Raw genomic sequence first — 18,198 nt, forward strand, 5'->3', positions numbered from 1 at the left:
TAAGAGTTTTAATTAATTAATTTTTCCATTGATGGATGGTCAGTCTTCGATGGATATTAAAATTACAAATATTTTCTCCTGGGTTGTAGTTTTGATTTCTCTAGTGTCTTTTCATGAATAGAATTCATAATTATAATGAAATCCCTAAGTTCAGTGTTATTGCTTTTTATGTGCTAAACTTCAAACTGAACATGACAATACATACCTGTAACTACAGCACTTGAGAGGCAAAGGCAGGAGGATTACCACAAGTTCAAAGCCAGGCTGGTCTACGTAGTGAGCTCCAGGCCAGCTAGGGCTACGTACTGAGACAATGTCTCAAAAAACAAATACATAGGACTAGAGAGATTGCCTAGTGTTTAAGGCACTTGCCTGCAAAATCTAAGGACCCAGGTTTGATTCTCCAGTATCCATGAAAGCCAGATGCACAAAGTGGCGCATGTGTCTGGAGTTTGTTTTCAGCAGCTAGAGGCCCTGGCATGCCCATTCTCTCTTTCCCTCAAATAAATAAAAAGAAAAATAAAGCACTAAAAGTCACATACAACAATTTTTTGTGTGTACCAAGATAAAACTATATATTTTTTTTATTTCTGAAAGTTTATTTGTTTTTATTTATTTATTTGAGAGTGACAGACACAGAGAGAAAGGCAGAGAGAGAGAGAGGAGAGAGAAAGAGAGAGAGAGAGAAAGAGAGAATGGGTGTGCCAGGGCTTCCAGCCATTGCAAACGAACTCCAGATGCGTGCACCCCGTTGTGCATCTGGCTAACGTGGGTCCTGGGAAATGGAGCCTCGAACCAGGGTACTTAGGCTTCACAGGCAAGTGCTTAACTGTTAAGTCACCAAGATAAAACTATATTCAAGTGCTGGGGATATAGTTCCTCCATTAAAGGCACTTGCTTGCAAAGCCTACCAGCCCGGTTCAATTATCTAGTGCCCACAGAAAGCCGGATGCAAAGTGGCACATGCATCTGCTATCCCACCATGCCCAATCAGAGGCAGAGCCAGGAGCATCTGAAGCTCACGGACCAGCTAGACTGACCTTTGTTTACAGTGGCAAGCGACCCTGTCTCAAAGGAGGTGGAGCACAAACTCCTCAAGGTTGTCCTCTGACCTCCACACACGCACACGTGCATGCAAGAACACGCACAAATACACATAAGTAATTTTTAAAAAACTTAAAGCTTATAATTTTTTATAAGACTTGTCCTGCTAAAGCTTCAAATATCATCCATTCAACTACCTTCTTAGCACATCTAGTGTTTGCTGCCAGCAACATAATTTCCCCATTTCATGTTTTTAGAATGTTTTTTCTTGTGTTTTATTTTTAAAATATTTTATTTATTTATTTGAGAGAGTGAGAGAGAGAAAGAGAGAGAAAGGGCACTCCAGGGCACCCAGCCACTGCAAACAAACTCCAGATACATGCACCCTCTTATGCATCTGGCTTACGTGGATCCTGGAGAATCGAACCAGGATCCTTTGGCTTTGCAGGCAAATGCCTTAACTGCTAAGCCATCCCTCTAGCCCCTTTAGAATTATTTTTAATTTTATTGAAGTAATACATAAAGTTGGTTTAAAAAGTCAAATTATAAAGAGATCTTAACAAAAACAGTAGTCCTCTTTTCAATGCCTTTGGTTATTTTGGTTTTTCTTCCTGAATTGGCTTTCATATAGTCACAAGATCAGCACTCTAACCCATAAGCTATGGAACCTGCTTTCACCTATTGAATGTATATGCCCATCTCACTCAACTATTTTTGATATTGCCTCATGTGTCTTTTTGCCTCCCTCAGCTGAAGTTTCTTTCTTTTGTTGAGGCTGTCCTCTAATTCCTGGGCTCAAATGATCCCCCTTAGTAGCTGAGATCCAATTGAGCATTGCTTATCTGAAATTGGAGCAAGAAAAGTGTTTGGGATTTTCATAGTTTTCTCTAGATTTTGGAATATTTGCTTAAACATAGTGAGCTATCTTAGGGGTGAGAACCAAATCTAAACAAGAATTTGTTTATGTTTAATATACATCTTATACACATAGCCTAAAGGGAATTTAATATAGTCTTTTTAAAAATTGTGCATGAAACAAAGTTTCATGGTATGGAACTTTCCATTTGTGTCACTATTTCAACGTTTAAAGTTGTGAATTGCAGGCATTTTGGATTTCAGATTTTCAGATTAGTGGTGCTCAACCAATAATGAATAAATTATATCACATGAAATTCAATTCTTAGCACTGCAAGAAAGCCTGTAGTATTAAAAAATATATTTCTTTTCCCATATAATTTTTTCTTCTGTGGTGCTCAAGGTTGCAACACTTTATTCTCTCTAGTATTGGTTACTGTCTATTATTTTTTTGTTCACTTAATTCTCTTCACACAAATGGGTAATTTTACCTCAAACTGTCAAGAAGTGCAATTCTCCTGTCACTGTGTTTTGACATGTAAGGGAATCTGTCAGATGATTTTTATCCCTTCGAGGTATCCATCCTTCTGCCTGCCTGCCCAGGTATTGCCCTAAGCCTCTCTCTTTTCCACCACCCCGGGAGTTGCTTCACCTCCCTTTTATGCTGGATTTTCCATTTCTCAGATTCTGTGCCTTTTTTTTTTCTGGGTTTGTATCCATATTTTGCTGAAACACATTCTTTAATGCTTGCTAAGAGAGGACATAAAAATGTGTTAGACCTTCTATGCCTGATAATGCCTTTTTACATTTAAAAAATTGTATTGATATACTTAGTTTTGGTTGACATTTAATGATTTTTGTCTTTCACAGCTAAATTAACCTATACTTGATATTTTGTGTGTGAGTGTATTACTTTCTGTACCAACAGTCAAATGATGCAGCATAATTTGCTGAAATACCATGTCCCCACTACCACACCGTACAATTTATCTTTGTATAAATCTAGTGATGGAATTTGTGAACTTATGTCTTTGAAAGCAGTTCTGCTTCTCCCGTTGGTCATCTTTGTTTCTTCCTTACCAGAGCTCCACTCTCATGAGTCAAATAATGTTATAACAAAGCTCAGTGTTCGGTAGTATTTCCATTTCAATTTAGAATCAGCTTGCTGATTCCTGAAAAGAAAACAGTCCACTAGATTTTTGATGGATATTGTATTGGGTCTATACATCATTTTGGGGAAAAATATATCTTTGTAATACTGAAACTTCTGGTATGACAATGGATCTAACTTTCCACCTGCCCTACCTAATTAATAATTTTTGGTTATTTCCCTCAGTACAATATGGTTTACATTGTGAAGTTTGGCATATCTCTGATTCATTTGTAGGTATTTGACATTTTGTGACACTCTTAATTCATTTTAAGATATGCTTGTTGGGGCTGGAGAGATGGCTCAGTGGTTAAAGATTCTTGCTTGCAAGCCTGCCAATCCAAGTTGAATTCCTCAGCACCCATATAAAGCTAGACACATAGTGGTGCCTGAGTCTGTAATCCTTGGGTGCCTATGACAGTGGGAGGTGGAGCCCGGAGAATCCAGATGCTTGTCAGCAGCAGCAGGAGCAAAAAGTTGGTCTCAAAAGCTGATGTATTTATATGACCCCACAGTGAATACCAGTAACCCCACTGAAGAGGGCCCTCAGTGGAATGGGGGCGAGGTCGAGGAGATATAGGAGTATGGCCTGAGGGGAATGTGACCAACATGTGGCATGTTCATACAGTAAAGTTCATAATTCATTTAAAAAAGAACAGAAGAAGGTGGAAGGAGAGGAGAGGTTGTCTTCTGGTCTTCACCTGTGCACTATGACATGCATATGTCTATACACACTCACCACATACAGAGAGAGGGAGATACATAGCATATAAATGGTAGAACTACGCCAGGCATGGTGGCGCATGCCTTTAATCCCAGCACTCGGGAGTCAGAGGTAGGAGGATCGCCATGAGTTCAAGGCTACCCTGAGACTATAGAGTTAATTCCAGGTCAGCCTGGACCAGAGTGAGACCCTACCTCAAAAAAACCAAAAAAAAAAAAAAAAAAAAAAAAAAAAAGGTAGAACTAGAAAAGGAAATAAATATAAGACCTAAAAAGTTTTACATATGTTTGTTGTTCACTTACAGAAAAATAAGTGTCTTTGAAGCTAGAAAATTTGCTAAATTGTTAAATTGTTAATTCCGATATGAACTTTTTTCATTTTATGAGATAGTGAGAGCAAGAATAAGAGAAAGAATTGGTAAAATTCAACTCCAGATGCATGAACCACCTTGTGTGCATACACAGCCTTGTGCACATGTGTCACTTGTACGTCTGACTTACATGGGTTCTGGGGAGTTGAATCTGGGTCCTTAAGCTTTACAGGCAAGTGCCTTAGCCACTAAGCCATCTCTCCAGTCCCCAATATGGACTTTTAATGTACATAATCATCTTTAAAATATTGTATTCATTTACTTGCAAGCAGAGAATGAGAGTGAGGCAGAGACAGAGAGAGAGAGAGAAAGAGAATGGGTATGTCAGAGCCTCTACCTGCTGCAAATGAACTCTAGATGCATGTACCACTTTGTGCATCTGGCTTTATGTGAGTACTGGGGAATTGAACCTGGTCATTAGGCCCTGCAGGCAAGTGCCTTAACCGCTGAGTCATCTTGCCAGCCCTTACATAATATTCTTGACATGATTAATAATGATTTCATGTTTTCTTGTCTAATCTTCATAGGCTTTAGATTTTTTTTCTGGCCTGATTGTTCTGGGTGGCATATTTCATATTGAATGAATGTGGCTTAGGACCCTTATCTCATCCCAGATCTCACTTTAAAAAAATCATAATTTTTCAATATTTTACCTATGAATATAATGTTTACTATATATTTTAAAGTTTTGAAAACAAAATTAAGGAGGTTTCCTTCCATGTCCAGTGTGCTGAGTTTCTTTCACTTAAAAAATATAAGTGAATCTTGACTATCATGAAATAATTCCTCTTGTTTTTTGCTATTTGAGGTACATTTAATTGATTTTCAGATGTTAAGTCAACACAATGTTCTTGAAGTAAGATTCATTTGTTTATGTTGTGGATCATTTAAATGTATCTTCATATTCTGTTCTCTATTGTAAATGGTATATGTGTTTGTACATCCACATTCATGAAGAAATGAACCTATAATTTCCCTACAGTATATTTGATTAGTAATAGTTTGCTTTCCTTATATGAAAAAATTGGTAAGAATGTTGTGATTTATTTGACATATGTTTGAAAGAACTTGCTAGTCAAAAAGCCATCTAAGTTTTCTTTGTGGAAAGCTTTCATTGATTGATAGATAGATTCATTGATTTATGAGAGAGAGAGAGAAAAAAAAAAGAATATGAGCATTCCAGGGCCCCCACCTGCTACAAACCAACTCCAGACATTGTGTATCTGGTTTATGTGGGCTGGGTCCTGGGGAATCAAACCTGGGTCCTTTGGCTTTGCAGGCAAGTGCCTTAACCATTAAGCCATCTCTTCCGCCCTGTGGAAAGCTTTTTAATTTTAATATTTTAGACATTGTGGTATCTGCTTAACAGGTAAGGAACTATTCATGTCTTTGATTTATTCTTATTTGTTACATTTTATCTTTAAGAAACTATTTCATTCTAATAATTTATTGGAGGAAAAACTATTTCCAAAGCCATCTTAATACTTGCTGATATTTATGGGATCTATAGTGTTATGCCTCTTTCCATTTCTATGAGTTTTTTCTTTTTCTTTTCTCTTTGTGTTTATTTATTTTTGTTTCTTTAAAGAGAGAGAGAATGGAAAAGGCCAGGGTCTCTAGCCACTGCAAATGAACTCCAGACACATGTGCCACCTTGTGCATCTGGCTTATGTGGGTCTTGGGGAATCAACTTGTTTTTGTCTGGGATTATTTTTCTTTATTAGAAGAACTACTTCTAGGACTTATTTAGTGCTTTACTTTCCTATATAAAATAGAACACTGTTTCTGTTTGTCTAAAAATGTTATTATTTCATATATATCTGAGAAAGTTTTCTTGGGATAAGAACATAAGTATTTTAAAGTTACTATGTCAGATAAATAGACTGAGCTTCAAATAAGTTTGGGATTCATCATGTGTACATGAACCTTGGTATTCTAATCAATGCTGTGTGGTTCCCCCAGTAGTCTGCTATTTTTTGAATTACAATAATATAGAGTTTGGAAGGAAATGCCTTAATTCAAGACTCATATCTCACATTTACTACCTGTGTGACCTTGAGCAAGTCATGTAGGTTCTCTGAGACAATTACTTTATCTCTATTTTTGGAATAACTTGATACTGTATCAATTTCACTGGGGACTTCAGAGTTCTGTTGAGATATATATGAAAGTACTTTGTAAAACAGAATGGAAAATTTTTAGTGTTATTATTGGTTACTAGACTAGAAACATCTTCAATGTATATTATCAGAATTCCCTTACGTAGGTGTATTTTCATAAACAATCGTAAGGTAAATTTTAACACTTACATATTAATTTACATATACTGTCCTTTTATTAAATACAGTACTGAGTTATGTAAAATACAACTTATAAGGTCAATCATAAACTTGTTTCTTTTTTAGTCTTTATTTATTTTTAAAAATTAAGTTGAAAATATGCTTGCTTCTAATCTTTTAAATAGCTAATGTGAAAAGAGAAAACTAGTAGTTAAATAATTCATAATGCACATAAGATAAAAATACCTATTGTTTAAGATAATTACAGTTATTTCTTAAAACTAAACTCTAAGGGAGAAATTTGCCTTTTTGTTTCTTTTATGATGTAGAGCTATTAAAATTATTTTTCTGCCAGTTTAGGGGTTAGCAGTTTGCATAGTTAATCCACATCCCTGTGGGATTGATCTAAAATTTTAATCTTCTGTTTCATACGCCCCCAAGGGAGAATTATGCACTTTAATGGGAACGGCAAACCACTTCTCTCCTACCCTACTTGCAAATGGATTATAGTCAGAAAACTAATAAATGATGCCAGTTTTCTTTTCAACATGCCTAGATACACAGTAGAGGGCAAGTTAGGCTGATAAATTAAAATTTTATTCTGTATACATCTTATTAAAAATTGCCTTAGGAAGATAATATTTAAATGCATTTTATTTTTTTGTTTCCACTAATTAAAAAAATCCTTATTATACTGATGAAATATCTAGGATCCTTGCTCTGTGTAGGCATCTTGATAGTTAGTAGTTAGCTTATTTTTCCTTAGGAAAGAACAGTCATTCAGATTCTCCTTTGCACTATCGCTGGTTTTTTATTTTCATTTTTAGTGTTTTTAAAAAAATCTTTTTGGAGGCTTCTTTTTTGGGGGGGAAACATGTTTAAATGGACAGGTATGGTTTAAAACAGCAGTTTTTAAGCAAACAATCTGAAATGGATGTTAGTGCCTTATAGCCAGTGCCCTAATAACTGAGGTTTTCTGTGCTGAACAATTTAAAAATGGATCTCTTGCTCCTTATGTAAATCCTTTGGTTTTTATCTCCAGGTCCCTGGCATGCATTTTATATGAGATGTGCTGCATGGACCATGCATTCACTGGCTCCAATTTCTTGTCCGTTGTTCTAAAAATTGTTGAAGGTCAAACACCTTCACTTCCTGAGAGATATCCAAGAGAACTGAGCACCATTATGGAAAGGTATGGATCTAAGTCTGCTGTCACAGCCACAACTAGAAATTGCATTGTGTGAACGAGAGTATGCTTTAAGTTCATTTGAAAAATAACTTTCTATTTGAACACTGTAGCATGTTGAACAAGAGTCCTGCATTGAGACCATCTGCTATCGAAATTTTAAAAACACCCTACATCGATGAGCTGCTTCAGGTACTGAAAATGAAAGCAATACTGGGCAAAGGGTGTTGGGGCTTACACATACCGTCTGTGACTGCAGGCTCTGCTCTGGGAATAAGACGTATTAAGAATCAGCCAGAGAGGAGAAACAAGATTAAAATGAAGCTGAGGGAATCATTAGAATGGTCTCTTTGCAAAAGAGAGTATGTGAATGCCAGTTCCCCAGGGCCACTGGACCTGGGAAGTTAGGGCTGCGAGATGGACAGATCTTGCCTCATCACTCTCTTGTACATCCCTGCTAGTCAGGAGCATACTAGCGGCAACAGTGAAACACAGGACTTCCTCTGAGCTTTTGTCTTTCCACTACTTTATTATCTATCTAGCTCAGTGAGAGTGTTTGTTAATCAGCTGTTTATTTTATTTTTTTGGACTAGAGAACTTGATATAGAGGGTCTGCTTCTGGTAGCATGGACCCACTCTGAAAGATTTGTTTGTTTGTTTGTTTGTTTGTTTGTTTTTGTTTTTGGAGGTAGGTTCTCACTCTAGTCCAGGCTGACCTGGGATTCACTATGTAGTATCAGGGTGGCCTTGAACTCATGGCGATCCTCCTACCTCTGCCTCCCGAGTGCTGGGATTAAAGGCGTGCACCACCACGCCCGGCTTTCTGAAGGGTTTTGTTTCCATCTTGAACTGCTCAAGTGTTTGCTATTCTAACTACTCAGCCAGGTTTCCTCTGGTTTTATGAATCACTTCAAAAGGGACTATAACCCCATCACCCACCTCCCAACATGTGCTGGACTTTATATCAGCAAGCGATGTTCCCAACCAGAGGAAGCAAAGCTGATGTGCCCAGACAGACATGCGAGCTGGCATGGGGATGGCACTGAGAGGATAAAATGAAAGGGGCAGGCGTGGTTCCTGCTCCTTGGAAGTTTGACTGCTAGAGAGAGAACCCAGTAACAAAGAAAAAGTAGGAAAAAAGGAGAAAGATCACAAGTATTAGAAAGAAAGGAGATCGGAGGGCTAGGCATGTAGCGCAGTTATAGTAGAGGGCTTTCCTAGAACACATGCAACTGAAGGTTCAGTTCCAGCACTGCATAAACCAGGCATGGTGGGGCATTCTTGTGAGCTCAGCACTCAGGAGGTAGATGCAGGAGGATCAGAAGTTCTAGACCATCCTCAGCTATGCAGTGAGATTGAGGCCAGCCCGGGTACATGAGACACTTCCTCAAAAAAAAAAAAAAAAAAAAGAAAGGAAGAAAGAAAGAAAGAGAGAGAGAGAAAAGGAAGAAAGGAGAGAAGGAATTGCAATGATAAAGAGTAGGGGCCTTATTTAATACCAGCTTCCAGCCATGCACAGGGCCTGAGAATCACTGTGAATGGCTGACCTGATGGATGGCCTTGAGTTGGGTCGTGTAGAAAGAGGAGAAGGTTGTAGGCAAGCATTGGCTCTGAGGGGCAACAGAAACGTGGCAAAAGCAAGACAGGATGGGGAGACCCGCTTCATCTCCTGGCTCTGCTGGGTCTTCCCATGTATAGACACTTAGCCTGGGGGCAGTCCTCTGAAGAAGGGAGATGGGTGTTAGCTGTGGGGATAGAAAGCACCCTAAAGGGGTCATTTTATGTGACCTTTAAAGAGGGTGAAACAGTTACTGTGAGCTGTGTTGTCAAGTTCCTTGCCATGGTCAGAAATATCCTATGTCAGAGAAAAGCACCTGACAGCCAGTACCATTTTGCCCTTCCATGGCTGAAGAGAACTCTGCAAGGTTTGTTCTGGGTTGTTCTGTATTTCAGCACCTGATGTGGAGGTACTCAGAAACGACTCAAGAAGACAAGCATTTGGATTGTCAGAAGGCTGCTCATATAATTAATGCCATGTAAGTAGTAATGGCTCTGTTTTTAAAAAGCCCATCTCATGTGAATGCTCAATGTACCGCTTTTTAAAAATCTATCAGTGCTAAGCTGACTGTAAGGGCGTCCTAGAATTCACTTAAGTCTTGCCAAGAAATTAAGAATGTGGCATTCTGAAGCCATTTGCCCCATGTCGTGGGAGATTGAGATCATGAAAGTTTAAACCTCTGGACAGTTTACAGATTTGCAGGAGACAGCTTCATCTGCCTTGTAAGTGTATTGAGAAATGAGTCTATCAGGCATTTAGGAATATTTACATTAATAAGCCTTCCTTCCATCATAAGCCTAGATGGCCTTCATATAGTGTTTGTTTAACTAGAAAAGTATCACCTTAAAGAGAAAATTGTTGGGTCCTAGAACAATTGAAAAAAAAAAACAAACCAAAATTCACTTTCTTCAAATATCTCTCCTCTTACACAAGAAAAGAGAAAATAAGTTTCCCAAAGAACCACAATAATTTCCTGGCCTACCTTCTCTTTCACCTCATTCCAAACCTTTGTGCTGTGACTTGCACGTGGTGTGTGTGTGTGTGTGTGTGTGTGTGTGTGTGTGTGTGTGTGTAGTGAAGGAACTCCAACCTTGTATGTAAAGACTGGAAGACAATAATAGCCTCTGCCCAGAGGGATTCGGTGCGCTGTGTGAGAGCAACCCTCAGTAGGCTGATCTTAATGGCCAAACAGCCAACCACACTCAACATACAGCCCAGAAGTTCCTCTGCTTTATAATTTGCCTTCCATTCTAACATTCAGCTAAGCATATGGGTTCATCGGTGACATCTCAGTCTTGGCTTAATGAGTGACCTCCAGTGAAATTCCATAGTACTTCACTAGGTGAATTTTTAGGCCTGCTCCCAACAGCCTTGTTTTCTTGGTTTACCATCTATCTTTTAAATAAAGGGTGGAATTTCTATTTAATTTTATTAACTAGCAATGTGAGAGCAGTGTATATCTCTTTGTAACTATCATCTTGCACGCTGGTTATAAAACAGTTTGCTTGATGCTATTTACAATTAGTGCTGGGCTAGAATCCAGTTGTTTGTAAGGAACTTCACATTACGAAGTATTGATTTCAATTAGACTCCCTAATGTTCATGATCTATGGCTCTGTGGGGTGTGGATTCTTGAAAAATTGCCCCCTTCTTGGAGGCTCTGGTTTGGATGGTATTCTCAAAGCAACAGTGGCTGGAATCAGCTTTTCTCCCCATTTATTAAGGAGGGTTTTGAACAAAGGGTGTTCTGTAATATTGGACCCCCAACCAAGTCAAGAACAGAAGCAAATTCCATTGAGATTGTAGCCACAGGCTTTAAAAAAATTATTTATTGATTTATTTTTATTTCAGAGCAACAGAGACAAAGAGGAAGAGAGAGAAAGAAGCAGATAGATAGAGAGAGAATGGGCACGCCAGGGCCTCCAGTCACTGCAAACGAACTCCAGATGCATGTGCTCCCTTGTGCATCTGGCTTACGTGGATCCTGGGGAATCAAGCCTCAAAACAAGGTCCTTAGGCTTCACAGGCAAGCGCTTAACTGCAAAGCCATCTCCCCAGCCCACCACAGGCTTTTTAATGCATGACTTGTGTGAGCATGTTTCCTTAACTACAAGGAGAAGTTATGATGTAATAACATTGGTCAACATTTTGGGAAGTAATAACCACATGCTTGATTTTCTTCATGAACTGACTTCATGAAGAAAATCTCATAACCCCACCAAAGACCCTCAGCAGAACTGGGATGCAAGAGAGTGGATCTATGTGTCCAACCTTTTTATTTAAAAACATTAACAAATTTAAGAATAAAAAAGAGGGTTGAAGTAATGGCTTAATGGTTAAGGCACTTGCCTGTGAAGCCTAAGGACCCAGGATCCAGTACCCACATAAACCAGATACACAAGGTGACGGATGCATCTGGAGTTTGTTTGCAGTGGCTAGAGGCCCCAATGTGTCCATTCTCTCTGTGTGTGTGTCTGCCTCGTTCTCTCTCTCTGACTCTCTCTAAAATAAATAAATAAAAATATTTTACAAATAAAAAGAGAATTTCTTCATGAATTATCTCATTCAAATGCAGGTTATCCCTATTAAATAGTATTCTTTTCTTTTTATGACGACACAAAGATAACTTGCCCAAGGACATGTAATGTATTACCTGGGAGCTGGAATTTGAGCCCAAGGAATGTTATTACTTTCATGATTAGCCATGATGCCACACTAGGAAGCCTAGAATATATAAGATATTCAAGAATTCTTCCAAAGTATCTTAAAAATTTTATTTCTTACATCATCAGATGGTGAATCAATTTTGAATTAAATCATTTTTTATATTTTTATTTTATTTATTTATTGGAGAGAGAAAGAGAGCACCCAAATGAGTGTGCCAGGGCCTTTACCTGCTGCAAACAAACTCCAAACCCATGTGCGCCTTGTGCATCTGGCTAACATGGGTCCTGGGGAATTGAACCTGGGTCCTCTGTCTTTGCAGGCAGGTATCTTAACCACTAAGCAATTTTTCCAGCCCCGAAATCCATCACTTTTAATTGAGAGCTTTATTGTATGAGGATATTGCTTATTGGTCATATTCCAATTGGGTTATACTCTTATGTTCCCTCTCCCCTAACCCCATTCCACTAGGGCCTCCTCGGTGGCTTATCTGCTTTTACTGTGGGGTCATGAATATCAATAAGTGTTTCTCTACCAGACATTATGGATACATTGTTTCATGTAACACTCACTGTTGCCCACTCTTCACAAACGAGAAAACAGAGCTTCCCTTTCTTGGCCACAAGCTACAGCGCTCATGAGCACTAGGGACAGTATCCGTACCCTGTCTCTCCAAAGTCGGTGTCCTTATCCACATGGCTGAGTTACTCTGCCAGTCTATTTACTCTCTAATGGCCAAGATCCTAATTTGTCTTACATTATGAAAACCAGTCATAGGCAATGAAATGAGCAGACATTTGGAAAGCACATAATTTGCTTTTAAACAGAAATCTAATTTGAAAAATACTGCTGATTAACTACAGTCCTCGTTGGCTCATTGCCTACTCAGAGTTTATTAGTTTTGCCTGGCCTGTCTTGCAATCCCGCTGCTGTCTCCATAGAGTAATGATACTTCTGGATAATGCTTGGTCAATCCTTCCGAGCATTTTTGGGAATGAGTTACCTGTGGGGAATCTTTATTATTTATAGGCAAAGAAAGATCCACCCACAGACTCTACAGGCACTGTCTGATGTGCAGATGACCCCGCGAGAAAGGATGCGGCTGAGGGAGCTGCAGGCTGCTGAAGAGAGGGCCGCGAAGCTGAAGTAAGCTGCCTTTCCTGTGATGACTCATTCCCTCCCTGCCAACAGAGATCTCAAAGAATTCACAGAAGAAAAGCAAAAACCAAAACAAGAAACAGGAATTCATATGATCAACTGTTTATTCATCCACTCATTCACCCTAAAGATAATCTCTAAGCTGTAGATCAGAGGCCAGGTATCTTTTATATCAGGTTTTTAAGTGGGGGGGGGTGCAAAGGGAAAGATGTAAAGTTAGGGAGGTTACTAGAGATGAAAATGGAGTCAGTCTTGAAGCGCAGCATCTCTGTTATTGGCACCTTCTGTACCTTCCTCAGCAAGAAGCTAAAAAGACAGCTTTGATAAATCACTCCCATGCCCCAAGTGCCTGCTACGTCCTTTCCACCGTGAGACCCAGAGGACTATAGGGAGAAGAGAGTTTGTTGGCAGGACTTGGCAGCTTCAGAAAGAAGTACATTGGAACCACTCAAGATTATGAGGCAAAGAAGCCCTTGGGAAAGGCTCTGCTCAGGGCAGTGCTGCTGGTGGAGATTAGAGCGCGGATGTGATGGCTTTATGAGAGCAGAGGTAGCCATGCCCACCTGTAGCAGTGTGTCTCTCTAAGAAGCCTCCCCACTGCCTGCTGCTGCTGTGACTAGGGTACAAAGCAGGCCCAACCACTTCCTCCCTGCTTCCCGGGGTGGGGAGGGTGGGGAAAGGGCAAAGACCAAGCAAGAAAGCAAGACCAGCCCTCTTGTTGCCAAGGAACATCAAGGCCACCCGAGTTATGGCCTTGGGTCCCATCTAATGCCTTCCTCCATGGCTTCTAGCATATAGGCTGGGTCATGTGACATGGAACTTTTCCCCTTCCCCCAAAGTCTATGGAAGTAAAGGAATTAATTTCCTTTGTTCTTGGGAACTGAAGTCTTGCTTGGGAACCCTACCATGTTCTTCAGTAGCATACTAACACCCACCCCCACCCCAATAATCCTTTACCAAAAAATAAGCCCACTTCAGAGTCCATGGAACCTGTTCTAGAATCTCTTTTGAAATATTACAGATATACCAGAAATGGCTAAATGGCATAACATCCATGAAACTCAACTGTAGCAGAGGAAACAACAACAAACAATCTTTCTATAAAAATTCTCCTCCACAGAGCTCCCATATGTTTCCCATAAGTTCTTTTATATATAGTTTCTGTTGTTCTTTATGTGGGAAACATCCTTGCAGTTGCCTTTGCAACACTGAGACAAAACACCTAAACAAAAGCCACTTATTGTAAGACGGGACTTATTGAGGCTTACAGGTTTGAGGGAAGCTCCGTTGTGGCAGAGGCCGGCTCACCTTATCACATATCCACAGCAGAGAGAGATCACAGCATGCGTGAGCTGACTCTGAACACACAGGAGGGCCACCCCCTGCGACACACCTCCTCCGGCAGGGCTCTGCCTGCTGGGGACAAAGTAAACTTAATCACACGTCTGAGGCTGTGGGGGACACATATTCAAACCACCACAGTCTCACACATACTTTTCTTTAATTTTTTATTTATTAGCAAGCAAAGAGAGAAAGAGAGCAGGAAAGAGGGAGGGAGAGAGAAGAGTGTGGAATGGGCATGCCACGGCATCCAGCCACTACAAATGAACTCAAACCCCAGATGCATGTGCCACTTTAAGGTGGCATACTGGGGAATTGAACCCAGTTCGTTGGGCTTTGGAGGCAACTGCCTTAACCGCTGAGCCATCTCTCCAGCCCTTAAAGGTAGTTTTTGAGTTATGAATGTGTGCTGGGGTTTAAGGTACCAGCATTACCACACTCAGGACCTACAGGCATGGCTGTTGTCTTCTCCTGTGCCTCTGAGGATTAATTCTTATGCATGTGCACTCATGTTTGTGTTCATGCATCTGTGAGGCTCTACATGCGCATGCGTGCATGTGTGTGTGGAGGTAGAGGACAACCTCGGGTGTTGTCCTTGGGAACACCACCCATCTCCTTTGAGGTAGGTTCTCTTATTGGTCTGGGACTCATCAGTTAAGCTAGACTAGCTGGTCAGCAAGTCACAGGGATCCTCTTGTCTCAACCTTCCCAGTGTCTCTACTACATCTGGCATTTTATGTGGGTTCTGGGAATCAAACTCTGGTCCTCATGCTTGTAAGGTAAGTAGGCACTGACTGGGCTATCTCCTCAGCCTTAACCCTTGAGGACTTTTTAAGGTTGAATAAGGAGCCAGAGCATCCTTGTGTGTGCTTTAAAAGAGAATCAGTGGGGTCTGTACAACTCCATGAGGGATATGTGATGGCCTGACTTCCCGACCATGCAGTTGGCTTGTTAAATAGGGATCACATTTGTCTAGGTGGCATAGGTATGGTTTCAGCAATTTGTACTAGTTTCTTTACATTCATTTTAATTTCAGAAAAGTTGTGTAAGCAAAGTATGAAGAAAGTAACAAACGGATGTAAGAATTGAGATCCCAGAATTTTCAGCAGCAGAGTATTGATGTATTCCATGTGAGCCCCCTCCCATTTTATTTTCCTTTATTCATTTATTCATTTTGGAGGCAGGGTCTCGCTCTAGCCCAGGTTGACCTGGGGCTCCCTCTGTAGTCCCAGGCTAACCTGGAACTCACAGTGATCTTCTTACCTCTGCCTCCCAAGTGTTGGGAGTAAAGGTGTGTGCCACCACGCCTGTTTTGTTTTTTTTTTTTTTTCCCTCTCCTATGTTGTCTTTCACAAAAGGCTTTCCTTATTGCAGATTATAAAAGCTCACAAAAGTCAATGTGTAGGAAAAGGAACAGGTTAGAAAACAACCCAGACCATCCCCGCCCAATTCCAGGGACAATTCTAGAATGTAGGCTATTAGTTTGTGGCAACACTGAATGGAAAGCAGCTTGAACCTAGAAGTGGCTCAGCCGCCTGGTCCGTCAGATCGAGAGTGGCTGCGGTGCACAAGAGAACCGAACCGGCACTGCTTGCCTAGCTGAGGGTTAAAATCGTCATTACCACAACAGATACGTGAATATCGGATTTTCATTCTGCCCAAGCCATTCATTTGACTTTTCCCTTTTATCTTCTGTCTCCCATCTATATCATTATGCATCGAGTTAATAATTTACCTTTGAAGAGCTACCACAGTAGTTGAATGGGACTGCAGGCTCGCTTGAAATGGCCCCAAATTCTTATCCTCTGTATTTGAAATCTTCGCATAGCAAATAGCATTTTCACTGGTGGTTGAAAAATCTCTCCAGGCTTTGTATTAGGCACTAATATATAAGGTGGTATTTATAGGGTCATATTTGGGCAGGTGACATCAACATCAACCTCCTAGCTCTTCTGGTAAAAGCAACTTAGGGGTTGATAGCCTTGGGTTGCAGAGATGAACTTCCAAACCAGACAGAGTTATGGAGGAAGGGATATATTTGAAAATTAAAGATTTAGGGGAAGTTCCGTAATGGCAGAAGAAGCTGGCCCCTTTTTACAGGCAGAGAGAGAGAGAGAAAGAAAATAAGCCAAAAGCCACACCACAAACAAGCACAATTAAGGAACTCCAGGCAGAACTCAGGCATTTTGATATCTTTAGACTGGAATTCCAAATTCATCACATCTTAGGGCTGGATCCTATGATCCGCCCCGTGACACCTCTTCTAACCAGATGGCTACAGATCTAAGTTGTGAACTTTGGTAAGCCCTGAATATATTGGGGATCATCCATTTACACAACTATGGGGGTGGAAACATTTTATTTTCACTTGGTGAGGATCTCTGCATCTGAGAGAGATTCTTTCTTTTTATCAGGAAGAACCAGACATCTGAGGGTCAATGCCCCTAACTCTGAGGAGGTCAATCCTCTTCCAGCTTAGAGGCCTCCAAAGCCGGGGACATGTGAAGGCAGCAGAGTTTTCTCTTAGCCAGGCAGGACCTAGGAACACTTACTGCCCTTCTCTGAGGGGGAGGGGTGCCTCCATTTTTCCCTGAAAACTGGAGTTCTGAGGTATTAATGATAATCCTGAAACCGTATGGCAGGCAGGAGATTTTTCTTATCCATTGTTGCAGTCGGGTTCACATTGCAGGCAGAAATCACCTGACCAGGAACAGCTTGTGGGGAGAAAAAGGTTTATTTTGGCTTATAGGTTTGAGGGAAAGTTCCACGATGGCAGGGGGAAAACAATGGCATGAGCAAAAGGTGGACATCACCCCCTGGCCAACATCAGGTGGACAACAGGAACAGGAGAGTGTGCCAAACACTGACAAGGGGACACTGGCTATAATACCCATAAGCACCCCCCCCCAACAATACACTGCCTCCAGGAGGCGTTAATTCCCAAAACTCCATCAGCTGGGAACCTAGAATTCAGGACACCTAAGTTTATGGGGGACACCTGAATCAAACCACCACATCCATGTTATCCCAGAGAACATGAGAGCCAGGGTGTTGGTGGGGGGAGAACCATCCTGATGCTGGCCCAATTCAGATGAAGAACATGATTTCAAGAAGATCCTATGTTATTCCCAACTCATACCTTCCTCAGTGACTTCCTGATGCATGGGCTTGCTGTCAGCATGTAACAGGGTCCTGGCTGGAGACCATGGTTCACTCTTTGGTTATCCAACTTTCCCTGCCACTGCCTCTGGCCCCAAACTTCCCAGAGGAGCGCTTCCTACATTTCTATATGGAGGGAGCCAAAGATTGTCCAGGCCAAAGGGAGGAGGATGGGAGGCTCTGGTGCTTGAAGTCAGTTTCCTCTTCCGGGCTGGCTCAGCACTCCCTGCTCCCTGCTCCCTATTGTATTATTTCAGAGTTCACTTGGATGCTAGCAGCCCATCTACTGTCTTTCAAATGTTTCTCTGTGTCCAGGAAAAGCTTCTGACCTCTTAGGTCCACAATCAACTAGCAGTCCTAAATTCTTATGGCTCAGAGCCTTCTGCACACACCAGAGTCTCCTGTGTGTCTGGTTAGAATACAGATTCCAGTCAGTCTAGGGTGGACTTGGGTTGTTGCATTTCTAATCAGCTCTGGCTGATCCTGGTGCTCCAGGCCCAGGACCCTATTCTGATTCATCACGGGCAGAAAGCAGCAGCTCACTACTCTATAAAGGAGGATCAGGGAAAGACACCCATGAACAGACTTTCTTATAATCTCTATAGGGGAAAAAACACTTAATGGGAATGGAAGAAAAGGAGGAGCAACCTGAGGGAAGACTTTCTTGTTCACACCAGGTGGAGGATGAAGAGAGGCAGCCAGACAGGGAA

General features: G+C 40.9%; 1 protein-coding gene across 9 annotated transcripts in view; it reads left to right on the forward strand.

The window, feature by feature from the left end:
• Positions 1-18,198, forward strand: part of Nek11 (NIMA related kinase 11) — a 253,223-nt gene that overhangs the window by 106,502 nt on the left and 128,523 nt on the right. For 8 of the 9 annotated variants that reach the window (XM_045136965.1, XM_045136962.1, XM_045136961.1 and 5 more), the window contains 4 exons: positions 7,465-7,614; positions 7,722-7,800; positions 9,562-9,644; positions 12,860-12,976. In XM_045136965.1, the coding sequence (XP_044992900.1) occupies positions 7,465-7,614; positions 7,722-7,800; positions 9,562-9,644; positions 12,860-12,976 (429 nt within the window). The remainder of the gene's footprint in view (positions 1-7,464; positions 7,615-7,721; positions 7,801-9,561; positions 9,645-12,859; positions 12,977-18,198) is intronic. The other variant, XM_045136966.1, reaches the window with a different exon arrangement.

Source organism: Jaculus jaculus, chromosome 17 (genome assembly GCF_020740685.1).
Source record: "Jaculus jaculus isolate mJacJac1 chromosome 17, mJacJac1.mat.Y.cur, whole genome shotgun sequence".
Lineage (NCBI taxonomy): Eukaryota > Metazoa > Chordata > Mammalia > Rodentia > Dipodidae > Jaculus > Jaculus jaculus.